Source organism: Palaemon carinicauda, chromosome 4 (genome assembly GCF_036898095.1).
Source record: "Palaemon carinicauda isolate YSFRI2023 chromosome 4, ASM3689809v2, whole genome shotgun sequence".
NCBI lineage: Eukaryota > Metazoa > Arthropoda > Malacostraca > Decapoda > Palaemonidae > Palaemon > Palaemon carinicauda.
Window position 1 is genome coordinate 89,798,167 of NC_090728.1, and position 12,344 is coordinate 89,810,510.

The window sequence follows — 12,344 nt, forward strand, 5'->3', positions numbered from 1 at the left end:
TGTATGTATATATATTATATATATATAGATTTACATATATACTAGATTTTGGTAGTTCCATTAGGTAATGGGTGGAGACGACAAGGTCGCGGTACTGTATCTAGGTTACTGTAAGGTGCAAAGGTAATCTTTAGAGTTGAATGACCCCACCATGTTTGGCCCAGTATTGTCAGTGAAATGACAAGACATGGGCAGTAACTGATGGTTAATACACGCAAAGCTGATTTTATCTGTGCGCACTACTATCTCTGTTTTGTATTGGTTTGATAATCCGAACATAGGCTGTTTTGCACTTTGCACTTATTTAGATTGACTGATCCTATATTCATCATAATCTCTCTCTCTCTCTCTCTCTCTCTCTCTCTCTCTCTCTCTCTCTCTCTCTCTCTCTCTCTCTCTCTCTCTCTCCCTCCCTCGTAAGTATAAGTACCTTACGTACCTTTTATTTACGTTCGTATTGCGTATTTTATTAAATGGATATAATTCCTTCTTAATTATTGCACCTTGTCCCTTTTGTGAAGATGCAGAGGAACTTACGGCGTTGTTGGATAAAGCTTAGCAATTATTTTAGCCTTTGGAAGTATTATATTAAGAATTTGCAACATATCCCTCGTCTTTATCAGAATTGATTATTCTGTGTGGGAGTACATTTAAATCTCCTTTGTGTTGAACTCATTTTATTGATTATGTTGAGTTGCAGCAGTTACTGCGTTAAGACTCAAGACCGTGCAATCGACCTTTTGTATAGGAGTGGTGATATATATATTGCATTCCTATCGATTAGTATGAACAGTGGCGTCAGCTGCTTGGAGAAATAGCCTCAACTCTTTATTTATCTCAATAGAAAATACATTTTATCCTGAAATTCATATGTGGAACATTTAATGCATAATTTTACTGTAGATTAGGGTTTCATGTTTTGAAATTTAATTGCGAAATAATTACCCTAATGGTATTAAAGCTGCAATTTATGAATTTTTTAAATAATCTATTGACAAATTTTTCATATCTTATTTTGCGCATCATGTTATGAACTGTTGAATTTAATGAGTATTTTAGTATGTTAGCGTCAACGTCAGTCTGCTTTACCGCGTTCTTTCATATTGATTACATCGAAAATGTGTATAGATGGTCCCAATGAATTGACCTTCTCAAGGAAAATAAAAACCTTTTGGATTCGAGGATGTACGTGAATTTAGTTGTATCTTCACAACCTTCACTATTATATATATATATATATATATATATATATATATATATATATATATATGTATGTATATTATATGTACTGTATGTATATTGAAATGTTTTTTTCATGGACTTTAATGATTAAAACTGCTGTTTCCCCCATTTGAGTGTTTTCAATTTTTAACTGGAGAGATATATGAAGTGAAACATGGGGTCACTTTGTTTACCCTCCAAACAAAGAATCGTAATTTTTCAAAGGATTCTCGTGACTCATTACAGCCCTGAATAGTTCTTTTGGTCCTAGGGCCTGGTCTTTGATCCTAAATGCCATACATACATCTATCCTAATACGGGTTGGTTTGAGGGTACACGGCTCGGACCCTCCCTGTTTTTTATATAAAATGCAGTTTCACCGACAATTTTTATTCAAGGTCTTATATTTCAGTTGTATTTAAATCCTTTTGTTTTAAAAGGGATTTTTTCTTGTTACAAGTTAAATCTGACGATTTAAAAGCAGTTTGTTATATCCTCTCCCTTCCCTGTGAAAGGTATCTGGTTGTATAGTATTGTGTTATGGCCGTTGAGAATTCTTCCATTTTTCTTTGCAAGCATGTTAACCTTTTAAAGTAAATTTGTAATTGCATATTAAAAAAGATTATTGTATGTGCTCAGTGAGTATCTGGAGCATTAATAAATTTGAATCGTTATATGCTGACTTTTTATGTCGTTCTGTCGCTCACTAGTGTTCATTGGTAAAAGGAGTAACTTATTTATGTTAATTTTAAGCTTAAAATATTGTAGTTGCGTTGGTTAAATGAGGAGGTGGGAAGTTTGAAAATATCCACAATTCATAGATATTTGGCAGGGTACGGAAACCTAATCTAGCGACTGGCTTCCCTTTAAGGTTTTAAGAGAATGAAATGTGAAAATAATCACTGATATTATTTAGTAGTGTATATAATTTGTTAGCAAGAGTACCTGTATAAGATAAGGCAAGCACTGATAATAGTGCCAATTTGATCATGAAATCATATGTGTCAGGTTTTTGGTGTCCAAAGGTCTCTGAAAATACAGTATCAAAACTAAAGTTCGATTGTGAATATGCATATACCCAGGTCAAGTTGTAATAACAGTCGCACAAATATAATTGTTATATATATATATATATATATATATATATATATATATATATATTAATTTCCTTATAATATTTGTGGCTTTATAAACTGCTTATTGCCAGCTGTGACAAAAGAATCAAAATTAATGTGCACCTGGTAAACATATTTGACATTGTTTATGGTTTTAGAATTTTTGCTGTTGTAACTTTATTTTTTGTAGCTTTTCTAAGAAATGTAATGATCTTTTTTAGGTTTTCCTCCATGCATTTTTCACTTTGGTGAGAACTTAAGGGAGTTTCTGGACCACGAATTGTTATAAAGGGAAAGTGATTGAATATGATACAGGAGCGGGATTTCGTCTTAGAGATATTTCCTAGACAATGACAGGTATAACGTGACCTTCCCTGTCATCATCAGATTAAACTTGGCGAGTATTTTTTTTCTATCCCAGAGGTCATATCATGAGGTGAATTTGGGTCAAATTGATTTTAGGACAATTAAGATGAAAAACGCAAACCGATTGATTTGTACAAAATTGTAGGGGATGATATAATTATATATATATATATATATATATATATATATATATATATATATATATATATATATTGTTTTTTCTCAAGCTAGAGCTTTGATGTAGGGTTGCTGAAACATGTGGATCAGGAAGGTGTGTGTGTGTTTTTCCTTTTTTATCCAGTGAACCTTTCTGTTGCATGGATTTAGCTTCCATCAGGTCCACCGTTTGCACCGTTATGGTGTACGTTTTATGACTTTCGTGTTGTACGTGGCATTAATCATGGTAAAGTTACCCTCATTTAATAGTTTTTTTTTCGCCAGCTAGACTACGGCTTCGTTAAAGACTAATGCACACCTTTTTATTATCTTATTTAGTACTACGATAACCTTTTTGTTTATCACAAGAATGCCAATAAGATTTGGATATTCATATTTACATTATTTCCTTAATAATTCCAAATTGGTTTGGGAGAACAAAACTGCCTCTTTTGTCTATCCTGGGGGCACCAAGAATTCATGGATAAGCTTGTGTGCGGCCAAATTTGCCGATCTCATGTCGAGCCAAGAGGAGCAGACAACTTATACCGAACTAACAGATAATCAATATAATTTCTTTAAAACCTTTTATGTAAAATATTCTTAGCTTGGTTTATCCTTAACATACAGGTGAATGTTTGCTATCTGTTTTCATAGCCTATATCAGTAGTTTGGTTCAGCAGTATTGAATATTTATCACGAAGACCCCATTTAATATACTATTATACATAGTGGGTTTTGTTTGATTTATATATTTTGCTCTCTGTATTTTGAGTTACTCTAATGTCTGTAATGTGAGGTTTTTGGACATAAATGCTCTCAACGGAATTTGGCATGTCTGAATTTGTAACATTGGCAGATGTCATTTACCGATGACGTACTGTATGCTTTTTGATGTTCCAATGATTATATTCACTACTACTACTACTACTATTATTATTATTATTATTATTATTATTATTGGGTGAACTACAACCTTAGTTTGAAAAGCAGGATGTTATAAGCCCAAGGGCTCCAACAGAGAAAATAAACCCAGTAAGGCAAGAAAATAAGAAGCAGATAATCCAATGTGCCTGAATGTACCATCAAGCAAGAGAACTCTAACCCAAGGCAGTGGAAGACTATGTTACAAAGGCTATGGCACAACCCTAGACTAGAGAACAACGGTTTGATTTTGGGGTATCCTTTTACTAGAAGAGCTGCCTACCATAGCTAAAGAGTTTCTTCTACCCATGGCCACTAAAAAAATATAGTGAAGTGGATTGGAGAAGAATTTTCGGTTAACTTAGTGTTGTCAAGTTTATGAGAAAAAAGGAGAATGTGTTGGGAAAATGCCAGACAATTCTATTTATGTGTAGGCTAAGGAAAAATGAGCTGTAACCAGAGAGGGATCCAATGTAGTACTGTCCGGTCAGGTGTTTTATCTTACTTTACTAACAGCAATCTTGATCTAATCACATTTTCATGATCTTGTTCTTGTCTATTCGCAATATTCTTGTGTTGATGAATATTTGTATATTTGTGTTAGCGGTGGTGTGAGTGTAATGGGGTTTATGTGTTTATGATGTTCGCTCAACCTGGGTATCTGTTGTACTTCGGTGTCTGCTGATTTGATGATCGTGTGATTCATTATAGATTTCAGCTCGTCTTCATAATTCTCCGAATTGTTATGTTCGTTTACAAAGTCTCAGGAAATTGCTTAAGCGTTCGTTTGTTTGTTGCATGTGAACAAAGGAATGAAAAAAAAAGACCCACCTCTGGTTATACTCTTGAATAGAGGAAGGTTATGAATGCTTCTCAACTCTTATGCGATGACAGCACGTGTAACACGACTCTTTTAAAAAGGGGGAGAAAAGAGGACGTCTTATTTGGAAGCAATGACATCGCCAGCCTCTTTACACGATGATTCAGACTTCACCTCGGGGTACTTGAGACGCTAACTTTGGACCTCGGCAGGTTTCTCTCTCTCTCTCTCTCTCTCTCTCTCTCTCTCTCTCTCTCTCTCTCTCTCTCTCTCTCTCTCTCTCTCTCTCATGTGAGAACTCCCTTTGATTGCTTGAATGGATCCTTTATGTTTGCATTAACGCTATTGCTCGAGATATTTAGGCATTAGAAACAGGTGTGTCTTTTTATTCTTGAAGTAGAAGGAACCAGCTTTCAAGTTAGTACTATAAATTTTACACATTTTTCATCTACATTTTTTTTTCATGTTGATGTTTAGTTTTGGTAATCAAGTTTGTTGCAATACTCTTTCACACGTATTACCGAATTACCCATAGTTGTCTATGCGATTTTTATCAGGTATGGAAATTTACCAATGAAGGCATTAAATAAGTTTCGTAGATCATTTTCATTGTTAAGTTTATAGGTTGTGGTAGCCTTTTGGAAACATCTTTGCCTGATGATCTACTAGACTGGGGTATCGAGGCCCGCATAAGCTCAACAGTTTCTTGCATGGTTCTTGAGAGCTAAGGATGGATTGTTTGGGGAGCCTATAGTTCTACCTCATGTGTCATTAGCAGCCATTTCCTGGCCCTCCCTGGTCATAGCTTCGGTAGAAAAGGACCTTGGGCACTGATCATATGTATACTTGGTCAGTCTTTAAGGCACTTTCAGTGTCCTATACTATATATTTTTTTATATTTAGTAACTTAAATATAAATAGTTTCCTCCCTAATTTAATCTGGCCAGCTAAGAGTTGAGCTCGAGTTATTCGGCTGGTTGATCTCCTCCCTGTTAATAATTGTTTCTGCCATTCATGAGCGGTCTTTAAAGCGACTGCTGATATGAGTAATGACTCCATTGTTCTCTAGCGTGTGTACATTGGGTAAGAAAATTGAAAGTCATGAATATAGGGAATTTTGAACAATTTCCTTGGAAGTAATAAATTTTTGTAAGAATTATAGTATTGTAAAATCAGTCTTGACTTGTTATGTATTCGCTTTTCATTTTATTCCAGCAATATTTCATAACCGTACGTGTATTTTGAAGTCTAAATGAGAAAGTCTTAGGATTATAATAGATTGGATTTCTCTAGATAATGCAATCTGACAAACTTAAGAATGGCTGGTCTGTACCACGCCTGCAATTTGGATGGTTGATCATTTGAGAAAGTCATTTCACTAATATATATATATATATTTTCATGAACATTTATTTTTTCCCTTGAAATGCGTTTAATTTGGTCATGTCACATTCACTGGTTGGGAATATTTTATCACTGGTGTTTTGTCACGACGACAATTTTTTTTATAGTCTAATAAAAACTTTTAATGTATATTTCTTTGATATGTAGGCTGTTTCCTAACAATTGATGGCGTAAATGGCCTTCCATAATGCCTCCCTTTCAACATTTTCCCGACACAATGTACAGTAATTACCGATTTCCAAGGTCAGCTAAGTGTCACAAACCCTTGAACCACTGTCATCACTGTCGCCAACACTACCCTATGTGATCATCAAATGACCCCCCCTCCCCCTTCTTTGATATGGAGTGAATTCGTGTGCCATTCAGAGACTTCCCTGTCTGATAAAAGGTAATCTTTTTTTTTCAAATTTATCATGTCATATCTATCGAGTTAATTTGATACTATGCATGACGTAATTATGAGAAGTAGGTAGCGTTCAAGTTGATCTACTTTATTTAAAACCATCCTGTTAGAAAGTTATTAACCACGAAAGGTAGTGTTTACATTTTAAGAACTGAACGGCAAGTTTTTGTTGACTGGGAGATTCGTGGATGTCTTTAGTAAAAACGTAAATTTTTAGTAACTGATTTAGACTCAATTCTGTACCGCGACGCGTTGCTCTCTTTAGATGTACCGCAAAATAGAGGTTCTCGTCCTCAAAATTATCTTCTTCATCTCCCGGTCTCAACCTGCCGTCTTCCCCCGTCGTGTCATCTTATCTTGTCTTTTACATCATCGCCAACATCCTTCACCTTCTCTTGGCTCATTTACCGTGAGGCGCAGATAGGTTATATCCGTGGCACTGAAACCTTGGTGCTGTCACTTTGGATCTTTCTCTCAAATTATCTTTCAGATGCCGTTGAAGGCAGTATATTAGGAACTTGAACAGATCAGCAACCTTCATCGCATTGAATGCATGTAATTCTTTCAAATGTATTCATTCGAGAGTTGCGGACTAAGTAATAGTCATAAGGTCTGTTTAATGAAAAGATGAATTCACCCGAAATAATCCAGAGTTAAAGAGTGTACCCTTGATACAGCCCGGGGCTGTACTGCTAATCTATCTGCTGTTGATGTTTCAAGTTATAGCGTACAATTTCCATGAAATTATATTTCTATTTATCACTTCCGTACTAGGTGGTACTGTTTATAAATTGGTTTTTATTTCGGGTGTTTCTATTTTACTTGAACCTTAATGTTTTCGTTTCGTGAACAGCACTATTCTCTTTATTGATCCTTTTAACCATTTAATTATTTTTTCTAAATTTTTTTTATATTAATTACGTTTTTTTTTCTTTCATTAGTGTTACCTTATATCTTACTGAATCCATTTACATGTATGTAAAGGTGATAATAAATTTGATGAAATCTGAAATCCTATTCTAAAATTAAAATTTGGAAAATTTAGTTCTTGTTATTTCAATTTGTTTTGTCCTTCCATTGCATCAGTATATGTAACGAGATGAAAATTTATCGGAAGGTCGAACAAACATGAAAATTTATGACCAGTTAGAAGTGATGTCTCTTTTTACACTACAACTGTCATGGTTGGGTGAGAAAAAATAAGGCCTATTTGATGATAATTTTAGAATTTCACATAATTTGTTCAGTGATGCTTCATGAATTCGATACTGTATGAAAATTACTATAGAATACATGTAAGAGGTAACCAAAACTTGAAGACTTCTGTTAATGACCATTATATTGATAGTCACTGGAATGTATAATTTATTAATGGATAGAAGAAGATTATGCCTGATTTAATACTTGCCTTCTGTGATAGACTTGTTACTCCAATCATTATGTATAAAAAAGTGTAAATTATCAAATAATGATCCTATCTGTTTAGTCGACCCATTCCGTATGCTTCAGATAAATGAAAACGGATTAAACGACTGCTATTGGATACCGGAGGATTATGCTATAAGCATTGTACCTTTGCTTGGTTACGTAATCTGAAATTCCACCGCCTTTGTGACCACCCTTAACGACGCTCTCTTTGTTGAGAGTTTTTCCTTGTGTTTGGGCTGTCTATTGTTAGGTGATTTGTGCAGAAATCTTATATTCGCTTTGAAATATCGTGTTTCCAAGTGTTAGGGCCATTTTATATTTGGTGGAGCCGATAAAAGGCACAAGTGCGTTTTCTATTTTTTAAGTAGCGATAAGTTGTCAGGTTGACGAAATGTCTTTTTATCTTGTTTTCCTTTTGTGTATGATTATAGTGTGCAGTTTATTCAATTGCTTACAAGCGTTGATTGGTTTTCATATGGGTAAAATATCGTAAGGTGACATTTTCCTTATCACCGTTGCTGATAATGTGTGGCAGTATATGCAAAACCTGAGTAATTATGCTAAAAGTTACAAAATTAACTGTAAATACTTGAATAAAGATATATACATAGTCTCGTTAGAAGGCTTTTCCCCTGACACATGTTCCCGTATTAAAGGAAAAGCAATGATTAATGTCACCTTTATGAAGTGCTTAATCGGTTCATACATCTCCACAATGCATACTATAGTAACTCTGAAGGGGCCCCCCCCCCATGCACTCACCGTGGCATTCACCTCTTATTTTCCACGCAGCTTTTAGTTTCCCTTATGATAGGACCCTTACTTTCCAATATAACTATTGTATACACGTTTCTTACTAACAATCTGCCATTCGTTGTACTTGATGGAAGTCATCTAATACACACTAATTCATACGTTCACTTTCCTACACTCAAACGTCTAAAGAGTAGGTCATGCTTACACTAACTAGTTGTAGATTGCTTGGACTCGGATTCTTGCAATATTGCAGCCCATAGTACACTAACTTCTCATTTCTCACTTCTTTTAAGTCTTATGCAGTAGCACAATTACTACATAAATAGTTAATGTATACAGCATCCAATTTTTTTTCATTCACATTCATTATCATCATCTCTCCTTACGCCTATTGACGCAAAGGGCCTCGGTTAGATTTCGCCATTCGTCTGTATCTTGAGCTTTTAAATCAATACTTTTCCATTCATCACCTCCCATTTCACGCTTCATAGTCTTCAACCATGTAGGGCTTGGCCTTCCAACTCCTCTAATGCCTTGTGGAGCCCAGTTTCATTTACATTCACATAAGCGTTATTTGCATAGTTGCAGGTTTTATTCTTGTGTTTATTTTTTTGTTATTTTCTGTTCGTTTGGTTAATAATTCAATCCTTTTTTACAGGTTACATTAAATGGCATCGAAATAGCAACATTCCTAGTTGAGCGCATGAAAGAAGATTTTCGACCATATCTCAGTGGTGTGGTTCCGCCAATAATTGACAGATTAGGTAAGAGTATGCTTTTATTTCTTTTTATATTAAGGTGGTTTGATGTTTTGACATTCATAATTAGCGTCTACTATTTAAGTTACCATTGTTGATTAAAACATTTTTGGTATAGACACAAATGTCTTAGTTACTAAAAAAAGAAATGCATGCTTTCCCATATGTTTTAACTCCTTTCATATGTTGTATTGAAACTATTACAGCGACAATAACGAAAAAGTAATGGTGATATATGTTGCTCATCCACTTCATAAATTCATATAAATGATACAAAGCCTTATACAGTGGCCAGTATAGTGGTAACGTGGTAGCCTTGCATTTGCATGGGCAGAGGTTGAGTCTGATCTGGGCATGAGATAGTATGCTGTTTACTGAGGAGGTTACTGCTGTGGTTGGCCACCAATGTCGGCAAGTTGTGCTTGCCCAGCTGACATCCTGATAATCATCTCTTCCAGTGAAATTGGAAAAAAAAATCGGACACTTTTAATATATTCACATATATGTATATATGTTTGTGGATATATTTATTTATATACTGTTTATGTATGTGTGTGCGTAATACTATGCTGTTGGATTCATTGGTACTCATTCACTGTTTTATGATGTGGATGAGTATATAGTGGCTATCAGTCTAGAGAGATTAAATCTTTTTCAGCCGGTGGCTGGACACGTATCCCATTGCATTGATGCTTGCACACAGTTTCTGCTGCTGTTGCTCCTCAATTTTATTTTTCTTAAAAGTCTTCTAGGCCCTCGTGGCATGCGTTTTGCTATCCACATCTATTTGTTTTCTTGTGCTTCCCAGTCCTTGGTACCGAGCATGTATATGTCACCCATGCAAACTGCCAGCCAATGGCTTGACCAATGCAGTTGGGTTCATGATGAACACCTCAGTTTCAGTGATTATATAGTGTTCAAGGACAACTTTGTCTGATATTTCTCCTTCAAGGACGAGTTGCAAATCAAGTGGCGCTATCTCATGTGGAGACGTTCAAGTTTCATTAGGTCCTGTTGATACCATATCCAGGGACCACAGCTGTTTAGTATGATGGTCAGTATAACTGTGTAGTAGATGACAGTCTTAGTCATTAGCTGTATTCCATGGTCATTTTACATCTAATTCTTGAACTTTATATATGGGGTGCTGGCATTATCAATTGAGGAGGTGGCCGCATCATGTATCCTGGTATTCTGGGGGGGGGGCCACTTGTAAAAAGCAGAACGTTCCAATGCCTTCAACTGCTAGTCATTGATCATGATGATAAGGTCTTGAGGTGGTGCACATTGTCTTTGCAAGAAAAATACCTTGGTCATCCTCATGGGAATGACAGGTCCATTGCAGGGGGCAGCTCTAAAGAATTCATTGACAATGCCATGAATGTTGCTCAATGTGGAAGCTGCTTGGATGCATTCATTGGAATTCCTTCATTAGTACAAACCTAACCATACTGTATGAATGTACCCCTGTCCCTCCTAGAGCTGATAATGACACCCATGTCTTAGTTTCTGAAGGCATTAAGAAACATGGTAGAAAAGGCTAGGATAAACAAGAATGGGGTCAAGACTCATCCCTAATTCAAATTGTTATTTAGGAACCTGGAATCTATACTGCTTGCTCTGTGGTTACCATCAGTAAATGTTTCAAGGATTGCTTTGTTGTTCCTGTAGGCTTGAAACCAACTGTGCAGTTTTCGTTTGAGAAATTTATCCCCTCACAGAAGTAATTTGTGTCAGAAACTTAACCTCATTAGTTTTAATTAATTTACAATGCAGTGAATTCCAAATATATGTTATAACAAAAATGTTTTAATCCCTTTGGAGAGATTTAATGGATGCTACTTTTCAAATTACTGTACTTAATTTAAGTATTTGATTTTATGAATTTCAAGATATAACCATGGCAAGCTTTTTTTATTCATTTGAATTATTGGGAGTAGCTTGAACTCAGAAATGTATTATTTTATAACTTATTCAAAGAATTTTTGTTGTGTAAAGAAATTTGATGTTACCCTGTCCTTAAAATCCTAGATAAGAGGAAAACAAGCATAGACTAATTGTAATAGATGTCTGCTTACAGATATAAATATCTTTTTATTTTGAACATAGATAAGATGTAGATACTGTGGGCATGAAGATGAATCTTCTTTTGGGTATCACATTATATACCTAATATTAGCGCTGTTTAATTTATATTGAAAAGCATACCTTATAGTTGATTAATATTATTTTGTTCTAGAAATTTATATTGTTTTTATGTTGCAGGTGATAGTAAAGATGCAGTAAGAGAAAAGGCACAAGTACTCATATCTGCATTAATGGTTCATGTTTTAAGTCCAAATAGTATGTTTGAAAGACTTATACCTGCGTTCGCTCACAAGAATGGAAAAGTTCGTGAAGAAGTTATGTCATGTCTACAGAATGCACTTAACAAGTTAGTAATCTTTTAAATATTATTTTCACTGTTTTCAGCATCTTTTACTGTACAGTTCAATCCAAATATTTACATGATTTGTTTCACCTGCACAAATTAGCTATACAGCAATAAAGTACTCTAACACTATAGGAATTGGTTGAAACATATTTCACCTTAAAATGTTACTTTTCATATTTTTTAAACATGATATTTAACATTCAAATATAAAGTTCTATACAGAACTTGTCAATGGTGGAAATTTTTTGATACTGTATACTGTATACATAAAAATGATTGCACTCACATATCTTAATGGGTCAAGTTGATAAAATGTTAAAATTGGAGGGTGCTACTGAATATTTTAGTATTCAGAATCACTTGGGGCTATTGATAACTTTTTTCTTTGAAGTTAATGTGAATTTGGCTTATTCCAAGGAGTTACTCTTAGCATATAGATTAAAGTTAAAGATTGTATAATTACAATATATTTGATGGAAATATCTTCTAACAATGAATCTGTGTACAAAATGTTGGCGTGTACAAGTATTTAATAGTTTAATTCGGATTAATGTTAACG

The 12,344-nt window shown here is 34.7% G+C and overlaps 1 protein-coding gene across 4 annotated transcripts in view; it reads left to right on the forward strand.

The window, feature by feature from the left end:
* The window catches only part of chb (chromosome bows), a 356,425-nt gene that overhangs the window by 102,150 nt on the left and 241,931 nt on the right, over positions 1-12,344 (forward strand). For all 4 annotated transcript variants that reach the window (XM_068372454.1, XM_068372458.1, XM_068372461.1 and 1 more), the window contains exons 3-4: positions 9,252-9,357; positions 11,617-11,785. In XM_068372454.1, the coding sequence (XP_068228555.1) occupies positions 9,252-9,357; positions 11,617-11,785 (275 nt within the window). The remainder of the gene's footprint in view (positions 1-9,251; positions 9,358-11,616; positions 11,786-12,344) is intronic.